Source organism: Lathyrus oleraceus, chromosome 3, assembly GCF_024323335.1.
Source record: "Lathyrus oleraceus cultivar Zhongwan6 chromosome 3, CAAS_Psat_ZW6_1.0, whole genome shotgun sequence".
NCBI classification, from domain to species: Eukaryota; Viridiplantae; Streptophyta; class Magnoliopsida; order Fabales; family Fabaceae; genus Lathyrus; species Lathyrus oleraceus.
The window spans coordinates 294,670,877-294,692,585 of NC_066581.1; the positions used below are offsets into that span (position 1 = coordinate 294,670,877).

At 36.8% G+C, this 21,709-nt stretch overlaps 1 protein-coding gene across 2 annotated transcripts; it reads left to right on the forward strand.

Moving 5' to 3' along the window:
* The first annotated feature begins 454 nt into the window (after positions 1 to 454).
* On the forward strand, positions 455 to 1,825 carry LOC127129181 (F-box/LRR-repeat protein At3g48880). Of its 2 annotated transcripts, none has more exons than XM_051058461.1 (3): positions 455 to 566; positions 646 to 1,008; positions 1,091 to 1,825. In XM_051058461.1, exons 2-3 carry the CDS (start codon positions 659 to 661, stop codon positions 1,563 to 1,565), a joined length of 825 nt encoding a protein of 274 aa, XP_050914418.1. In that variant the 5' UTR covers positions 455 to 566; positions 646 to 658; the 3' UTR covers positions 1,566 to 1,825. The 2 variants fall into 2 exon arrangements, with proteins under 2 accessions (XP_050914418.1, XP_050914419.1); XM_051058462.1 differs by having other exon boundaries at positions 482 to 559.
* The last annotated feature ends 19,884 nt before the right edge of the window (positions 1,826 to 21,709 follow it).

Here is a 21,709-nt window from a genome sequence, read left to right on the forward strand (position 1 = left end):
ATAATAATTTCAACACAAATATTCAATCATATTTTATTGTATCATAATGGAGATTTAATCACAATATGATAAATTAAGGATAGAATACAATTGATGTTATATAAAAATTATTTTCAGTTTTTAAACTATGTTTTATATATATATGCTGTTTATTATTTTATTTTGACTCAAACTATCATTTATGACTGTGTTAATTACAAATATTTTTATATATTTTTATTTTAGTTGACTGACTAATGTCATGTAATAATTTTAATATAGTTTTGTATATATTAATAGTTTAAAAGGATTCTAGACGTTTGATATTATAAAGAATTTGATTTTTATTTTATCCATCTATAAAGTAATGCAAATGAATGATAGTGATGGATTGAGAGTATTAGAAATTTTATATTAATAATACATATTAAAATCTTTATAGAATATATATATTTATATATTTCAATTTAAGATATTTGTTTCTCTATAAATATTTTTCAAAGTTTTAATTTCATTTCAGTCTATCATCAATCTCTATTTGAGAGAGCCTGAACTCCTTCACTAAGACCCAAGATTAAAAGTAAGAGGTATGTTCCAATTTTCTTTAGACTCAATACATGCATTGTTTTTCTTTTAGATTTCATTTTTCTATAATAATTCATGCAGGAACCATTAAATCATGAAGAATAATAAGTCGAATAACAGCTACTCGAATGATCACTTGTTCTATGAGATTCTGGTAAGAATCTTCACAGTTCTTCATGTTGCAGACCTTGCTAAAGCCTCCATGGTTTGCAAAGCTTGGAACGTGGCCAGTCGTGCCCCTGAGCTTTGGAAAACACTTGATCTAAATGAACTAGGCATGGATCTGCCATTGAGACCATATGCTTGGTTTGGTGAACATTCAAGCAAGAAAATGACTCAAATATTGAAGTATGCATCAAGTTTGGGTGGTGAAAACATAAGTTGCTTAATATTTAATTATTATGTCTACTTGACAAATGCGCACTTAATCTCGATTGCGGAAAGGTAACATCTTAAACTTATCTTTAACTTACTACTAGTACTTATTTTGTATGATATGTTAAATTGTGTGTGCTTTAATGTGTAGGACTCCGAATCTTAAAATGCTGGTGCTTCCAATAACAGGTAACATCTCAAAATTTGGAGTAGAAACTGCTATGAGGTCATGGAGAAATATTGAGTCCATAACAATTACCGAAATGTTCAAAAATGTTAACTTTTTTGAGGTAGTTGGAAAATATTGCAAGAACATCGTTAGGTTAAAGTTTACATGTTCCTTTGAAAAAGGTCAAGCTGAAGGTATAGTTAAATACATTCCGAATCTAAGGACATTAATTATTCGAAATGTTATGGTAAGCATGACAGGTTTGTGTCATGTGTTGAATAGCTTGGAACATTTGGAAGTAGTGAACTTATGTCATTGTCTTCTTACTGATTTATTAGATGGTAGTTTTCGAATATACTATATTCGCGATTTGCAAAAACGCGTCAATTTTTCGGGTGAGCTTACAGTCTGCAACGAAAGTTCGTGTCTTCCGTCGACAAATAGGTTGGAGGAATGACCAGAGAAGACTATCATATGGAATCTTGGAAGATATTTGGCGTGAAGATGAAATAAAGTTTCTTGCTTATTAAGTGATTAGTTATATGTTGAAGATTGCTTGAACCTCATGATTTTTTTAAACATCAATAATATGAATCTTGGAAGATTTTTAAACGTTTTGTTCATTTTGTATTAGAACCATGTTTGGAGACATTGTATTGTATGACTTGCATTTGTCTAGTCATTAAAGTTATTGAGAAATAAGATAGTCTTTTGAAAGTATTGTAGCAAATTATAATTATGTTGTGTTCCATGTTAAAATATGAAACCGGTGATGACATTATGAGTTAAATGCATACAATTTAACTATCTATTTCTAATGTGCTAGTGAACTATAGAATATGATATGAAAGGTAAAGTAACTAGCTTTGATATGAAAGGTAAAATATGGTGTGTGTGTCTTTATGCATAACGTGAAGAAGTATGTACATCCGGAAGAACTCACTTTGTCTTATGTCTTAAACTTTCGCGTTAAAGCTTTGAATGGTTTGGTTTGCAAGTGTTTTGAAAGGTTCGGTTCGGTGAGAGAGATTTTCATTCCTTCGAAGCTTTCAAAGTTTGAAGAACGTTTTGGTTTTGTCAGGTTCTCGGAGGTGAAGAACTTGCGCAAACTCCAAATTTCCCTAGAAAATGTGTGGATGGGATCCTTCAAGTTGAGAGTGAATCTTGCTAGATTTCCTTTTCATCAAGAGTGTGAGTGTAATTTTCGTTAGATGTGTTTTGTATGATGTCAAAATTAGGATGTTTTAGCGTAAATGTATATTGGACGGTATCCTATGAATCTCTATGTACATCTTAGCATTAGGAAATATAAAAGTATTTGGAAACGATGTGAAAAAAGTCGCATGCATCAAACATGTATGAAAAATCATTTTTTTTTGTGAAAAATAGCAGTACAGGTCGACACATAAAACTATAGGTCGACACATGAAGTCTATAGGTCGACACGTATGTTGTTGTATTAAAGCTTGTGGCCTCTGTTTCATGTGCCGAGTGTTCAGGTCAACACATAGGTCGACGCATATGTCGACACATGACCGTCATAGGTCGACACACGACCTTGGACAGGTCGACCTATGCATCGAACAGGTCGACACATAACCTATATATGTCGACCTATCCGATATTTTTCTTCAAAAAATCATATTTTTCTATCTTCCTTTGCATTTTCTTTTGCCCAAAATCACTCATGCATATAAATACTTCATACATGCATCATTCTCTAGTAAGGTTTCTAGAGTGAGTAAAACCTACATGAATCCAGGATTCCAAAGCATCTCATCATCTTCAATTCAATCTATGCATACACACAATCAAACCATACATAATTATTTTTTGATTGGGTGTCATCTAGATTAGGATTGATAACATCCAATTAGGTTTGTTGTACCGAGAATATTGGGTTGTGATCTTTGGGGAACTCAAATAAGAAAACCGGTTTGGGGTTTTCCTTCAAGATCTTTAGGGTTTGAAGGTTTTTTACAAGATTTTGCAATTTGGATCCGATCGAGTGAAAGCCTTGAGACTAGGTGTGTCGGCAAGGGAGTAGCGTGAAACGGTGGATCGTGTTGACAAATCTTGGGTTCAACAAGTGTGCACTTGGGATTAATTCAGTCGGGTGAAAGCCTTGAGACGAGGAGGTCGTGCAAGGAAGTAGCAACAACAGGTGGATTGAAGCGGCATTATTAGTGGCTTGATCAAGCTTTGATGTTACATTTGCAAGATCCATATTATTGATGTTTAGGGTTTGTGGGATTTGATTTATCATCTCTTGTATACATACATTTGTAAAGTAAGATTTATTATATTAATATTTCAATTCGAATTCGAATTGAGGAAAGATGTACCCATAGCGAGATCGATTGGGGAACTGCCTAAATAAATCCTTGCATACTCTCTCTCTCTCTCTCTCTCTCTCTCTCTCTCTCTCTCTCTCTCTCTCTCTCTCGTTTAGTTTCCGGTTCACAAATTATTGATTACTTTGATCTTTTGATCAATATTGTTTGGATAATAACTTTTGAATTCTTTGTTAAATTGTGTTTTTATAGTAATCACATACCATTTGGTAGTGATTGGTTTTTGAGAACTACAAACATTATACTAATATCCAAAATTTATTGATTTCACGCAAAGTGTAACACCCTTCTACCCCAAACGACATATTTAAATATATTATCAGAGTACAACATGTAGAAGAGTTTACATTTCTTACAACATAACACTTATTGCATTGTAACATAAAACATATTATTTAATATTTAAAAACTTCGCAGCGGAGAACAACACTTATATTCTAATTCATTATATAACAATTCATAATACTGTTTCAACATTATCGCAACAAAACATCTCAACATTTAGTCATCATAAACAACGTAAATAATAATCAACTATCTATCGAATCCCATAACCCCGGTGTCACATGACCAGAGCATTTGACTCGACTCTGTAGAATAGCTCTACACTTATTCTTCGAACCTCAACAATAGCTACTCCTCTTTATCTGCACATTGCTCATCATAGATGAACATAACACATGCAGAAGGGGTGAGAATTACTTTATTAAATAATAATATAACGACAGAATTATAAACATAAATATACTTCACATATGCCAACACAGCTCATCATCATCATCATAATCAACATACTCATGAACTTCAACAAAACAACACATCAAATGCAATGCACACACCCATGCATGACTCAACACGACTCGGTATACCCATTTTGTGACCAACTACAGGATCAGCACTCCCAGATTCATCACCATAGAATCCGAGTTCCCCGCAAGGAACCAAGCCTCTCAACAAGCCTGGAGTCAACAACATCATTGGAACTCAGTCCGTTCATCACTAGGCATCGGCCTTTCATGAATGCATGCACATCAAACATGCATCATAATCAACATAGCAACAACAACATCATATGGTCATGTTATCATCATCCTTAATAGCATGACATACAACTCAACAAAACAACAACAACATCATGACGATATCACATCATCACATAACACATTCATAACTAACACGTAAATTCAACATCTCATCATCATAAACACCTCATACATAATCATATAATCACTATTAACTGTTTATGATACAACTACAGCGACTTACTAAGGGTCTCGCAACTCAACGTACTCAAAACCCCTCAACATTAGCTTCTGCATTTCTCCAGTTCGCGCCGCCAACATAGGGACGCGCCGCGAACTCCTCCAATACAACACATGTCGCGCCGCGAACGAAGGATCGCGTCGCGAACAACTTATTTCGCTTCAGTACGCGCCGCGAACAATGAATTACAGAACTCCTCTCAATCCTGCCTAGTTCGCGCCGCGAACTGGGCTTCGCGCCGCGAATCGCGCGCGAACAGAACCCTCTGCTGCAGAAATCGGCGCAGCTTTGCTTCTCTACTCGCCATAACCCGTACCCCACAGCTAACAACCCAAAATCGACGTTTAACAGTCATATATACACAACATACTTCGATTACAGTGCATTTAACGCAACAAAACTCACAGATCGGAGAATTTTCCATCAAAACCCCAACTTTCCCAATCTCCCTAAAATCCCCAAAATTCATTAACAATCCAACCGATATCATGAAATTGCTCGCATATTATCGTTTAATAAGATTCAGACCCCTTACCTCTTTGGATTGAAGGAAGCTCCGAGCAATCTTTGGCCTTTTCCTCTTCCTTCTCTTTCTCTTCAGCGTTTCTCCCCCTTTCTCTGACTCTGAGGCAAAACACGTGAAAACCCTTCTGTTCCCAAAAATGGAACTCTTCTCTTATTTCCAACTTATATATTTTCCAAATGTTATTATTCCAAAATAATAATAATAATAATAATCAAATAATCCAATTTATTTAATTAAATTAATAAAATAATATTATCAACTTAATCAAATAATTCTTTTACTTTATTTGGGGTGTTACAACTCTCCCCCACTAAAAGAGTTTTCGTCCTCGAAAACATACCTCAAGCAAATAGAGTCGGATACGACTCCTTCATCTGATCTTCACGCTCCCAAGTCAAGCTCTCACCAGCTGGACCTCCCCAAACAACTTTCACTAGAGCAATCTTCTTACCTCTCAGGGTCTTCTCTTCTCGGTCATCTATCCGAATTGGCAACACCTCAACGGTCAAATTATCCCTCACCTGGATATCATCCAACTGAACAACATGCGAAGGATCTGCAATATATTTTCTCAACTGAGATACATGAAACACATCATGCAGATTAGAAAGCGACGGCGGTAAAGCTATCCGATACGCCACTTCCCCAACCCTCTTCAAAATCTGATACGGACCCACAAACCTCGGAGTAAGCTTTTTAGACTTTAAAGCTCTACCCACACCTGTCGTCGGAGTAACTCTCAAGAACACATGATCTCCCTCTTGGAACTCAAGTGCCTTTCGCCTCTTATCACGATAACTCTTCTGACGACTCTGAGAAATCTTCATTTTCTCCTGAATCATCTTAACCCTTTCCGTCGTCTGCTGCACAATCTCAGGTCCGAGTACAACACTCTCACCTGATTCATACCAACACAATGGAGTTCTACACCTCCTACCATACAATGCTTCATATGGAGCCATACCGATACTAGCATGAAAACTATTATTATAAGTAAACTCCACCAACGGCAAATAACCATCCCAAGAACCACTCTGCTCCAACACACAAGCTCTCAACAAATCCTCCAAGGATTGGATAGTTCTTTCAGTCTGACCATCAGTCTGAGGATGATAAGCTGAACTCAACCTCAACTTAGTCCCCAACGCTTTCTGCAAACTTTCCCAAAATCTAGAAGTAAATCTGGGATCTCTATCAGACACAATACTTGATGGAATACCATGCAGCCTCACTATCTCCTCAATATACAACTCTGCCAACTTCTCTAAAGAGTGATTAATCTTCATCGGTAAGAAATGCGCCGACTTAGTCAATCGATCCACAATCACCCAAATAGAATCATTACCTTTCACCGTCCTCAGCAATCCCGTCACAAAATCCATGGAAATGCTATCCCACTTCCATTCAGGAATCTTCAAAGGTTGCATCATACCTGCCGGTTTCTGATGTTCAATCTTTGACTTCTGACAAGTCAAACAGGCATACACAAACTTAGCAACATCTCTTTTCATACCCGCCCACCAAAACAACTTCTTCAAATCCTGATACATTTTAGTTGCACCTGGATGGATACTCAATCCACTCCTATGGCCCTCTTCAAGAATACTCTTTTTCAATTCAGACACCTCAGGAACACAAACTCTACCTTTAAATCGCAGGATGCCATTCTCATCAATCTCAAAATTACCACCATTACCCTGGTTAACCATAGTAATATGATCAACTAGAGCGACATCAACTTGCTGACCATTCCGAATATCTTCCAGAATTCCACTAGTCAACTTCAGCATACCCAACTTTACACTATCAGCGGAAACTTCACAACCCAAACTCATATCACGGAACTGTTCAATTAACTCAAGCTCCCGAACCATCATCATAGACATATGTAGAGACTTTCTACTCAGCGCATCTGCAACTACATTAGCCTTACCGGGATGATAACTCAATTCAAAGTCAAAATCCTTCAGTAATTCTAACCACCTTCTCTGCCTCATATTTAACTCTTTTTGATCAAACAGATACTTCAGACTCTTGTGATCACTGAACACTTCGAATCTGGACCCATACAGATAATGCCTCCACATTTTCAACACAAATACAACAGCTGCAAGTTCTAGATCATGCGTAGGATAATTCCTCTCATGAACTTTCAACTGTCTAGAAGCATAAGCTACAACTTTACCATTCTGCATCAAAACACCACCAAGACCCATCAACGAAGCATCACAATAAACAACGAAGGACTCACCAGGATTAGGCAAGATCAACACTGGAGCACTGGTCAACCGCCTCTTCAACTCAACAAAACTCGCTTCACAAGCTGCATCCCACACATACACTTGACCCTTCTTAGTCAACTGCGTCAACGGCAATGCCAACTTAGAGAAGCCCTCAATAAATCTGCGATAATAACCAGCTAACCCCAGAAAACTGCGTATCTCAGTAGCAGACTTCGGAGTCTCCCACTGTAATACAGCATCAACTTTAGCAGGATCAACAGAAATCCCACCACTCGAAATCACATGGCCAAGGAAACTCACTTCCTTCAACCAGAACTCACATTTAGATAACTTTGCATATAATTTCTTTTCTCTTAACACCTGCAAAACAATTCTCAGATGTCCTGCATGCTCTTCTTCCGTCTTAGAATATATCAATATATCATCTATGAACACCACAACAAAATTATCAAGGTACGGATGAAATATACGATTCATATATTCCATAAACACACCTGGAGCATTAGACACACCGAACGGCATCACAGTGTATTCATAATGACCATACCTCGTACGGAAAGCAGTCTTCGCAATATCATCTGACTTCACTCGGATCTGATGATAACCCGACCGCAAATCAATCTTACTGAAAACATGAGCTCCAACCAACTGGTCCATCAAATCATCAATCCTCGGCAATGGATACCGATTCTTGATAGTCACCTTATTCAACTGCCGATAATCGACACACAACCTCATCGTACCTTCTTTCTTCTTCACTAACAATACTGGTGCACCCCAAGGAGAAACACTTGGACGCACAAACTTCTTCTCAAGCAATTCTTCAAGTTGCTTCTTCAATTCAACTAATTCAGTTGCCGACATTCTATAAGGAGACATCGACACTGGACTCGTACCTGGTACTAAGTCAATGGCAAATTCGACTTCACGTTCTGGAGGTAATTCACTTACATCCTCCGGAAACACATCCTGAAATTCACAGACAACAGGCAAATCTACACTCACCACTTTCCTATCCGCTTGCAGAGACGCAAATAAAGCGAATATCTGAGCTTCATCTTTCACAAATTCCTCCACCTGCCTAGCAGATAGAAATCTTGCCTCATCATTCTCACCAACTTCAGAAAACCGCACCGTCTTACTATAGCAATTGATAAACACGCCATAGAATTCTAGCCAATTCATTCTCAGAATAATATCAATTTGGTGCAAGGGTAAGCACACCAAATCAACCACGAACTCTCTCTCAAAGATCGTCAAATGACAACCTCGACAGACAACAGAGGTCTTCACAGAACCATTAGCAGGAGTATCTATCACCATACTTCCGCCTAGGGACGACATAATCACACCAATCCTAGTCGCACACTCATACGAAATAAACGAATGCGTAGCACCAGTGTCAACAATAGCAAGCAATTCAACATTATTAATCAAGCAAGTACCTTTAATCAGATTATCTCCTTTAGGAGCTTCAGTCCCACTCAGAGCAAACACCCTACCAGTAGTATGAGCTGCAGTAGCCGCCTTCTTCGGTTTCGAGCACTGCGAACTGATATGGCCTTTCTCGCCACAATTAAAACATGTCGGACCAGCATCCTTACATTCAGTAACTCTATGACCAGCCTGACCGCATCGGAAACATCTCAGCACTTTCTTGGTACAGCTATCAGCACGGTGGCCTGGCTCGCCACACTTGAAACATTTACCAGCTATGGGAGATCCTCCCCCACTTGGCTTCTTCGCATCTACCACTTTCTGCTTACCTTTACCATTCGGAGAGGCATAAGGACTACCACGATCCTTATTCTTCTTCTCACTAAGACTCTTGTAGTGAGCAGTCCTAGCCTTGCTATCCTCATCAAATATCCTGCACTTATTAACCAGTGTAGGAAACCTACGAATCTCCTGGTAACCAATGCCTTGTTTGATCTCTGGACGCAACCCATTCTCAAACTTGACACACTTGGATTCCTCAGCATCAGCATTATTATAATGAGGACAATACTGCACCAGCTCCTCAAACTTCGAAGCGTAATCAGCAACAGACATGTTACCCTGCTTCAGTTCTAGAAATTCCATCTCCTTCTTACATCGCACATCAGCAGGAAAATATTTCTCCAGAAAGGCCGTCTTGAATCTTTCCCAAGTCGTCTCAGCACCTGGTACTGCAATTCTCTGGCGAGTGTTATCCCACCAGTTTTCAGCCTCCTCAGATAACATATGCGTACCAAACTGCACCTTCTGTGCTTCAGTACACGTCATCACCCGGAAAATCTTCTCAATTTCCCTCAGCCAAATCTGAGCACCATCTGGATCATAGCGCCCTTTGAACGTAGGAGGGTTATTCTTCAGAAACCTTCCCAAATTCCTAAACTCGTCGACCGGCGGATTCTGTTGCGCCTGCATAGCCTGCGCCATAGCAGCCAAAGCCTCAGCAATCGCACGGTCATTTTCTTCAGCCATACTCTGCACAACACCACTACAACCGTTAAATATCGACAGTGTCATTTACACTAATCGACCAACAGGGAAATCATCACATATGACTCGACTGGACTGGCAATGCTCTGATACCACTAATGTAACACCCTTCTACCCCAAACGACATATTTAAATATATTATCAGAGTACAACATGTAGAAGAGTTTACATTTCTTACAACATAACACTTATTGCATTGTAACATAAAACATATTATTTAATATTTAAAAACTTCGCAGCGGAGAACAACACTTATATTCTAATTCATTATATAACAATTCATAATACTGTTTCAACATTATCGCAACAAAACATCTCAACATTTAGTCATCATAAACAACGTAAATAATAATCAACTATCTATCGAATCCCATAACCCCGGTGTCACATGACCAGAGCATTTGACTCGACTCTGTAGAATAGCTCTACACTTATTCTTCGAACCTCAACAATAGCTACTCCTCTTTATCTGCACATTGCTTATCATAGATGAACATAACACATGCAGAAGGGGTGAGAATTACTTTATTAAATAATAATATAACGACAGAATTATAAACATAAATATACTTCACATATGCCAACACAGCTCATCATCATCATCATAATCAACATACTCATGAACTTCAACAAAACAACACATCAAATGCAATGCACACACCCATGCATGACTCAACACGACTCGGTATACCCATTTTGTGACCAACTACAGGATCACCACTCCCAGATTCATCACCATAGAATCCGAGTTCCCCGCAAGGAACCAAGCCTCTCAACAAGCCCGGAGTCAACAACATCATTGGAACTCAGTCCGTTCATCACTAGGCATCGGCCTTTCATGAATGCATGCACATCAAACATGCATCATAATCAACATAGCAACAACAACATCATATGGTCATGTTATCATCATCCTTAATAGCATGACATACAACTCAACAAAACAACAACAACATCATGACGATATCACATCATCACATAACACATTCATAACTAACACGTAAATTCAACATCTCATCATCATAAACACCTCATACATAATCATATAATCACTATTAACTGTTTATGATACAACTACAGCGACTTACTAAGGGTCTCGCAACTCAACGTACTCAAAACCCCTCAACATTAGCTTCTGCATTTCTCCAGTTCGCGCCGCCAACATAGGGACGCGCCGCGAACTCCTCCAATACAACACAGTTCGCGCCGCGAACGAAGGATCGCGTCGCGAATAACTTATTTCGCTTCAGTACGCGCCGCGAAGCAGGGTTCGCGCCGCGAACAATGAATTACAGAACTCCTCTCAATCCTGCCTAGTTCGCGCCGCGAACTGGGCTTCGCGCCGCGAATCGCGCGCGAACAGAACCCTCTACTGCAGAAATCGGCGCAGCTTTGCTTCTCTACTCGCCATAACCCGTACCCCACAGCTAACAACCCAAAATCGACGTTTAACAGTCATATATACACAACATACTTCGATTACAGTGCATTTAACGCAACAAAACTCACAGATCGGAGAATTTTCCATCAAAACCCCAACTTTCCCAATCTCCCTAAAATCCCCAAAATTCATTAACAATCCAACCGATATCATGAAATTGCTCGCATATTATCGTTTAATAAGATTCAGACCCCTTACCTCTTTGGATTGAAGGAAGCTCCGAGCAATCTTTGGCCTTTTCCTCTTCCTTCTCTTTCTCTTCAGCGTTTCTCCCCCTTTCTCTGACTCTGAGGCAAAACACGTGAAAACCCTTCTGTTCCCAAAAATGGAACTCTTCTCTTATTTCCAACTTATATATTTTCCAAATGTTATTATTCCAAAATAATAATAATAATAATAATCCAATAATCCAATTTATTTAATTAAATTAATAAAATAATATTATCAACTTAATCAAATAATTCTTTTACTTTATTTGGGGTGTTACACAAAGTGTTTGACAAATTGTGTCAACTAGTCTTTCGTGTGTAGTTGTCATTGGAGATAGATCGTTATTATAGTAGAGTATTAAATTTAGTGCTTGAAGTGTTGAATCAACTTGTGAATTATTATCAAAACATTGGTACTCATACGCATATTCGGGATTTTCAGTAGTAGGTTCGGTTAGACGAATTTTGATCTGGGAAATATTTAAAACTTGCCTTTGCGCCATAAATTTTCTAAATCAAAGTTTTGAATAAATTTTTAACTTGGGATCTATTCACCCCTCTAGATATAGGCCTATCGTCTAACAAAGAGGTGTGAAGTTTGTATCTCAATCTGGTTCAAGGGTTCAAACTGAAGCTTGTGCTAGGATGCCCGATAGTGGTGGTTTTGCCACTGGACCAAGCTTTAAAGATGTGGTATCCTTCTCTGGTAGCGAGAAACCGAAACCTTCAAAACTAAGAACTTGTCCATCTTCATTCTCTAGGAGGTTTAAGTGGCATGATGTGGAGCAAGATGATGATAAGATTGCATTTTTATTACAACGCTTTGTTGGGATTTTAAACTCTCAAATCCATATATCTTTTATCTTAGAGAATTTATTCATCCTTGGTTTTTCTTCAATTAAAATGTACTTTATGGGGGAAACTACGATATTTTAAGTTCCAGTGTAGAAGGTGTTGTGGAGGACTTTTATGTTAATGAAACAAAGGTTTGGAAACCATTCTTTATATCCTTGGCACGTGGTCTGTATCTCTTAATATTTCCAGAAAGAATGTGTGGATTATGTGTAGAGGCATTCCATTCCATGCTTGGAAAAAGGATTTTTCACGAACATTGGTAAGTTGTTTGTAAAATTTTAAAAGTTGATCAAAGCTCATGTTCAGGCGCTGATTTCGAAGCTGGTAGAGTCCCTGATGGTGCTTTCATTAAAGCGGACAAGGTAGTCCCTCAGTGACTCTGATAGACCCTTGCGTATGTTAAACAAGCATGTGGTGGCCATATTCCTATTACGGCTGGCGAAGAACTGGTGTACTAGATTCTTTACCAATTCCTGATAGTTGTTAAAAGAGGAACGAGGTAAACCTATATACCATCGAAGGTTGGCGTCCCTGAAAGTTCTAGATATAAATTTTCACTTCATGGAGTCAGGCGTTCCTATGATGGCCATTTGTGTATTGATAGAAGCGACATGCTCATAGGGATCGCTGTGTCCATTAAACTTGGCCAAGAAAGAAAGTTAGAAGCCCTAGGTAAAAACACACACATATCTCGTCTGAGAGTGACTGGGGGTTCAACAGTTCGATCTCCTCTTAGGAATTAGAATCTTGTTGGCACTGTCTGATTTTATGGATGTTATCATTCAATGTCTGGTTATGGCGGTGTAACTCATCCATGACAGCACACATCTCCACTAGGGCGTCAACATCAGCGCTACCTTTGGTACCTTCTGGAATAGAGGATGGAGTTGTTTTGTTAACCAAGGTTGAAAGTGGCTAGGTGTAGGAATGAAGGGGAACATAGGTAAGGGTGATGCTTGATGAAGACAGTGTGGCTCGTGTTAGTTTTACCGGGGACCCACGACGGACGCCATTGTGCTGGTAAAAAAGTACAAGTGTCTGTGTTCCTCCTGCAAGGGCATGAGGCGTCAGACATCTTTGTAGGTATATTACATTGTATGATGGTTAGGGCTTGCCCACGGAGGTGAGATGTCATGTGTAATGATGTTTTATGGTGGTTTTAGGAGTCTTCTCATGTGAGAGGAGATGTTATGTGGATGGATGATATACTTAGCTATAAGTGTGCAAAAGGTATGATCAATAGGAGTTATGATTTGTCATTCCCCTCATGGGAGAAGAGTATTTATAGAGGCCATTTGGGTCTAGGGTTTGGCTAGCTCTAAATAGAGACAAGTACTCCTTCTTGATCAGGAGAAGTTATTGACCACCTAAACTTTCTAGAGTATTATTGGACTTTCTTTCCTTTGACTAACGACTTTACACGCATCACCAATACCCAGAGCGAGTCCTTAGATCATAACCTAGGTGGTACTGCTCTTGGGGGAGGGCGCCCTAATTTAGGACGCTCACAAATATAACAATACACACGTAATGTATGTTTGCATCGTTGACATAAAGGATAAGGTACATAATCCATTTATTAAAAATTATTTTTCATGATGAATGAGCCACGTTGTTTAAAATTTTCTCTAGATTATGTAGAACGTGTCAAATAACTACAACACTGACTTTATTTATTTTATCTCCACACCATACAATCTTGGGCCACTGATGAGGGGATTAAGTTGACATTGGCTCCCAAATTTGCAAGTTGCTTCAGTTTGGACAAATCTTGGATCAAGGTATTATGTGTGAAAAAATCAAAGAATCTTTGTGGCACTTCTGTTCAGGTCTCGTAAAAATCATCTTCGGAACCATTAACCTATTCATCTAGTTCAACAACATCATCATCATCGTCATCATAAACAATTGCGACATTATAAGGATGTCCATTTACCCCATGCTTACCCTTTTCATTGTATTGTTTCTTAGGATTTGTTCGGGTGAAACTTTGTCATTGCACCTCCTGGTTTATCATTTATGTGCTTGAAAATTTTCACCACTTGGACTTTTAAGTTTCTCATATAGGCTTTAGCTCATTTCTGATTGGCAATAGACATTTGAATGAACATGTTTAGAGTATCTTATAGTTTCTTTTCAAATTGTGGTTGACTTTGATAACTCTAGAATTGTTATCTATTGGATGGTCCAACATTTTATCTTCGTCTATGACCAAAATAGTTTCCTCTAAGACCAAGTCATCAAAATTATGATTTGGACTTCGTCTTAACAAATAATTTTTTCTCTTTCGAACTTCACTTATTGTTTCAGTTGCACCTTGTGAAAAGCCTACGATTGTTGCTTTTTCCTCCCTTGACTTATTTTGAGAGAAGAAACGATTAAGAAATGTATCCTCTAGTACAATCCTTTTGGTAATGGTTTGCGTGGTATGATCAAGGTACTATTTTTAGCCTTGCATATAACATAATATAAAAATAAATTTAGAAACACTACTTCTTCTTGTTCTTCTTCGACTTTAATAGTTCTTGATATCTTATAAAGTTTTGTTAGATGAGTGTAAAAGTATTTAGAATCTAAATTTGTTTAGTATAAATAATTTGAAGTAATCCAGTTCAGATCTCCATTTGTTTTGTATTTCTTAGAGGCCATCCACATTGAGTTAATCTCCTAGAGATATTAAAGCACGACATTCCATTACCACTCGTGTTGTTGTGGTTATTATCATATCCATTTTTGTTTCCATTATTGTTTTTTTGGTTGTTGATGACTTCATGGTCATGTTGTTGATTATCAATTGTTATGGAAGTGTATGATTTCTTCACTCTTTATTGGTTTAGAAGAGTAATCCTTTCAATTTATAGATCAAAAGCAACTAATACTTTGTCTCACATATACTATAAAATGCATTAGTAGTAACAAGAAAACTATTAACAATAGGAAAGGTATACACAAATATAAATATAAATTATAATAGTCACAAATAAGATGAAATTTTCCCATTCCTCGACAAAGGTGCCATTATGTTGATCAACCTTTTTACTTTAAAATTATTATCGAAGTGTAGTTTTTTTGTCAACAAAAATCACAATGTAGTAAATAAAATTAACAAATCTAGGGGGTGAGAAATATAATGTACTTGTAATTATTATTATTTTAAGTCGAAAATGAGTTTTGTTTCAAAAGTTTTTTTATAAAATAGAAGAAAAGAAAATGGTAGAAATATCAGTGATTGAGAGTGTTGATATTAGGTATCAATATTATGATTACATGTATATCAATGATCATTTATGCACATTTTAACCATCAGTATATATTATCACTTGTTGCTTAAAAACATTATCCTTGTATGAAATAACATCACAATATCAATCATATTATTTATTGACAGACCGATATTCTAATAAAAAACAAGATAGCATTATGTTATTACAATATATGTGAATACCAACTCCAAATCTATGTCTAGACTCTAGATAATGATAAATGGTTATCTAGGTTTAAATCTAACAACACCTCTCAGATTCAGCTAGATTCACATATCATGTTATAAATCTAACATTATATGCTTGATTATTCCCTTTAAGGAATAACTATGAGTTACATTTAATCTAGATCTATGAGATCCTCTTGGCACCTTATAAATGCGTAAACCTAATACATGTATGACAAGCATTAAGAAAAAGAAGAAATATCAAATATGTTTGATTGATTAAACTAGGCATAACACCATGATCATATATATTAAATATATAAAATACATATTAATATACAAATCTAACCTATAATATTCCATATTCTCTTAAATACTAATTTGTTTATTAAGTGGGACAAATTTAGTAACTGGTGAGTTAAGATGAGACTAATTCTTAATCAAGTTCCTAATCCTTACTAATTAGTAGGGAGTGGTATTTTGGGAATTTGGGAGATACGGAAAGGTTAGAATACACATTTCCTTAAGTTGTTGCAACTAAAGGACAAACAATGTTTCTATATATCATTACCAATTCCATTTTCCTCCCACTCTTCTCATTTCGAAAAGATAGAAAGGAAAGAAAAGAAAGAAGAGGAAGAGAAAAGAGGAAGCCATTGGAGGAAAATAAAGAATCATTTTCATCTCTTAATTCTTCATTTCATGTTCTAGTTAAGGTGGATACTTAGATAGTTGTAGCTTTGGGGGAAATTTTACATGAAATTGGGTTTAGGGTTTTGATTCATCCTTACTTGTTTGTGAAATTGATGATTGAAACATGATTTTTGCTATATGTTGTGTTATCGTTAGTAACCCATGAGGATATTTTATGTTCTGTTATTGAATATTGGTGTTATGGTGAAGTCATGAGAATATGTATTTAAGTAATATTGTGTGTATGTTGCATGTTGTGTTGTTGAATATTGGTGTTATGGTGAAGTCATGAGAATATGTATTGAAGTAATATTGTGTTGAGGTTGCATGTTATATTGTCTTGTTGAGTATTTATATTGTAGTGATGTTATGATATTATGTATTGAACTTGTGTGGTGTTGATTATTGTATTTTTGTTGTGTTGTGGTTGTATTGGTGTTATCTTAATGTTGTGAAATCATATGATTAAACTATGATGTTTTTGTTACATGATGTTATGACATGTTGATGAAATGAATTGTGTTGTCATGGTTAGAGATTCATGAGGTTAGGAAGTAATGTAAACATGGTATGAAATATTTGAGTATGTTATGATATGATTACACATGGATTAAAGTGATTAAAGGTTGAAAAATATGGTTTGAAAATGGATTTATACCAGTCTTGAAAACAGAGCCTCGCTTAGCCACAAACTGATCGCTTAGCGAGACTGCTAATACATTGACATCATGTATTCACCATAAAATGAGTGTTGTAACTCGAAATGAGACGCGGTCGGATGCGTTGGAAAGCTTTTTTAAATATATATATATATATATATATATATATATATATATATATATATATATATATATATATATATATATATATATATATATATATATATATATATATATATATATATATATATATATATATATATATATATATATATATATCATGAAGATACATGATTATATTTATTTGCATGTTTTATCTTTTTGAATTGTACTTTTCTTTACTTATGTGTACCATGTTCCATAGATAATGAAAACGTAATGAATTGAAATGTACGATAATTGACCAAATTCCATGAGAATGAATGTGTTTTAACCTAGGATCATAATTAGGATAAAATGATTAGTGAAGATAAACTTAGGTTATTATGAATAATCTAGGTTGTGATGCTTGATTATGAAAGGTACCCCGATGTGTACCAATGAGCGAATAGCCACTTGAAATGAATTGTCTGCCCGAATGGCATGAAAGGTGAATGATGGTCTAGTTGCAAGTCTAATTGGATTTGTATGGGAAAATATTATGATGATGTGATTGATGATAATAATCACATGGTGATTGATGGAAATAACCTCTATTTGTTCTTATCTCGAGTCTGGCCCATATGTAAAATAATGATCGGGATAAACAAATCATTGAAAGAGGTGTGAACCTCGTATTAGGTTAGAGTCCTGTAGAAGAGTTAAATTCATAATGTGTTAGAGTCCCATAGAGGTGTGAACCTCATAATGGGTTAGAGTCTCATGGAAGAATGAACCTTAAAATGGGTTAGAGTCCCATAGAGGAATGATCCTTAAAGTGGGTTAGAGTCCCATGGAGGAGAAAATTCCATAGTAGAAAAGATGAATCATTGTACAAAGGTTTTTGACTCATGTCTATGATCTTGGACATGGGATCGGGCGGGGAAATATACTTTGTATTTGCATTCCCGATGTCGCATCTCGAAAAATACGATTCCTCGCGATGGTCGCGGAAAAATTTAGTTCGAACAGAGTCGCCACCTAACTTTATTTATTCCAATGAAGGAATAGGAAAATATCGATAAAACCTTTAAAAAAAGAATAATGGTCATCGCAACCATATTCGGGTTCGGGAGTCGATTACGCAAGGGGGAGATATTAGCACCCCTCACGTCCATTGTACTCAACGGGAACCTTTTAGTTTAATTTGCGATTTGAATGTTAGCTAAATGTTGTTTGCTTTCTTCGAGTGATAAAAATATTGAAAAGAAAGATGGATGGAAACCTCAAAAGGGGGAAAAGGGAGGTTTTTTATTAGTGTGCTCGCCAAGATCTCGCAATCTCGTGCCTACGTATCCTTATGGTGCAATAAGGAAATCAGAGCATTCATAGTTCGGGGAACTACGGTTTGTTGGTGTCTTTTAGTGAACAACTATTTAGATCGCGGTCTAAAGGCTAAACGTTGGCTTGTTTACTCTCGGCGGAGGCTTAAGCATTAGTTTGTTATGCGCGTTAGACGGGATTAAACAGTGTTCTTTCTGAAAAGAGTTTTGATCACACGGGGTGACAAGTTGAGTTAATATGTTGAATGTTTTGTTTAATTGGTTTTGATCGCACGTGGACGAGAAAGATAGATTTGATGTGTTGAGATATTTTGTTGGATGACGATTAGTCGGATAGTCGAGTAAGGAAACTTGTATCCTAATAGTCGAGGAGATGAATCGAGGGCTCTAGACCATCTCCCTTTTCATTCTTAATTGTAAAAGGATTTAATAATATTAAGGTGTTTTGAATGGATGACGAATACTCGGATAGTCGAGTAAGGCAACTCATATCCTAATAGTTGAGAAGAGGAATCGAAGGCTCAAGACCATCTCCCTTTTCACTTAGTTTATTATGAAAATTATTGATTTAATCGTGTTTAGAAGTTTTTAAGAGAAATGACGATTACTTGAATAATCAAGTAAGGGAACTCGTATTCAAAAAATCGAGGAGAGGAGTTGAAGGCTCAAAACTATCTCCCTTTTCATTTCGTTATCATGAAGAAGATTTAACTTAATTAGGTTGAATAGAAATGACAATTGTTCGACTAACCAAATAAGAGAACTCGTATTCAAACAATCAAGAAGAGGAGGAAGTCTCAAAACCATCCCCTTTTCATTTCGTTATTACGAAAATGATTCGTTTTAATTATGTTTAGGCGGATAGAAATGACAATTATTTGACTAACCGAGTAAGGAAACTCGTATTCAAATAATCGAGGAGAGGAGTTGAAGGCTCAAAACCATCCCCCTTTTCATTTCGTTATTATGAAGAAGATTTAACTTAATTAGGTTGAATAGAAATGACAATTGTTCGACTAATCGAATAAGAGAACTCGTATTCAAACAATCGAGGAGAGGAGTTGAAGGCTCAAAACCATCCCCTTTTTCATTTCGTTATTATGAAAATGATTCATTTTAATTATGTTTAGGCAGATAGGAATGACAATTATTTGACTAACCGAGTAAGAGAACTCCTATTCAAATAATCGAGGAGAGGAGTTGAAGGCTCAAAACCATCCCCTTTTTCGTTATTATGAAGAAGATTTAACTTAATTAGGTTGAATTGAAATGACAATTGTTCGACTAACCGAATAAGAGAACTCGTATTCAAACAATCGATGAGAGGAGTTGAAGGCTCAAAACCACCCCCCTTTTCATTTAGTTATTATGAAAATGATTCGTTTTAATTATGTTTAGGCGGATAGAAATGACAATTATTTGACTAACCAGGTAAGAGAACTCGTATTCAAATGATCGAGGAGAGGGGTTGAAGGCTCAAAAGCATCCCCCTTTTCATTTCTAAATGAAATGGCATTTAACCGTAGTTATATGTTTTAATTAATTTTGAACAAAAAAAATTCGACATTGGATCGAGGTTTGGATTGATGAATTAGATTATTATTGTGTATCAATCATCTACTCGATTGGATAAAATCGAATAGGTCTCATTGTAAGAAAGCCCAAGAGTAAGCTATGTGAGGTTGATGGCGATGCTAAAAGCAATCGACTTACAAAGGCATTTGGGAATGGGCTCGACATTGAATCGAGAAGTATGTCGTTTATTCTTGAAATTGATTTGAATGGTTTTAAATCGGTGAAATTGAAATAGATTGTCATGATTGTAGCACACCCTACGTATGAACTAAAGAATTTGTACAAATGAATAAATAAACACAAAATAATAGCGCACACAAATCCCACAAAAATGAGTAATTATCTAAATTATATTTAAATAATAAATGATGGTAATAATAATAAAATTAATTAATTAAATAGTTAATGAATTATTTAATTACTATTAGGTATTAATAATAACAATATATTTTTTTGCAAGAAAACAAATGAAGGAAAATAATTAAAAAAAGTAAAATGAGAACAAATGGGCCTTGGACAAAAAAAAGACAGCCCACTATGGGCGCTATCAAAATAAATTAAAGGGGTGAATTGAGGAAAAGTCCTCTAAGCCCAACAACGAAAGGCCCACAGACTCAGGAAGGAGTCCAATGGACCTCCAGTCAACACGCTGACTGGGAGATAAGTCAGGATCGTCAGATCTGTAGCTCTGACTTTGGTCAAACGAGACGGACAAAGTGATCATCGAGCCATACCCAACACTATGATGGGGGATCCACATGGGATACCTGGTTGACCAGAGGTCAACCCTACACATGGCGACACGCAGAATGGACATTTGGCCTTCATGCACTTACAGTCCACCAACATATAAAAACCATTTTTGTGTGTGTGTGTGTGTGTGTGTGTGAGAGAGAGAGAGAGAGAGAGAGGGAGAGAGAGAGAGAGAGAGAGAGAAAGTTTATTTGACAAACTCTAATCTCTCTCTTCACTTCTGAGCTCTCTCTTGCTCTGAAAGTGCTCATCAGCACTGATTAGAACCAACCGGAGAAGACGGTGATGGCCGACCGCCGGCGGCAACGCCACCCTCTTCTCCGACCAAACACCACCGTAAAGCACCAAACCACAAACACTAACCCCCCCCCCCCCCTTTATTTTTACCCTACAATCTAAATCCGAGCTTGTTTTTTCTAAAATCCTAACCCAACATCCAGATCGACACACCAAGTTATGAAAATCAAAAATGCACAAAACCCAAAACCTCTCACTACTAAATAAGCAACGCCAACACCTTCTAATGCGCAAAGGCCTCAACGAAAGAAAAAAAGGACAAAAGGAAACCCTAATTTTTGAATTAGGCTTCACACAAAAGAGAAGCGGCGCAATTAGTATGGGGGTTTTGGTCTACATCAAACGGAGAAGGAGCCGGTATGTAAGAATTGAAAGAGATGAGTCTCTTCTACTTTTCT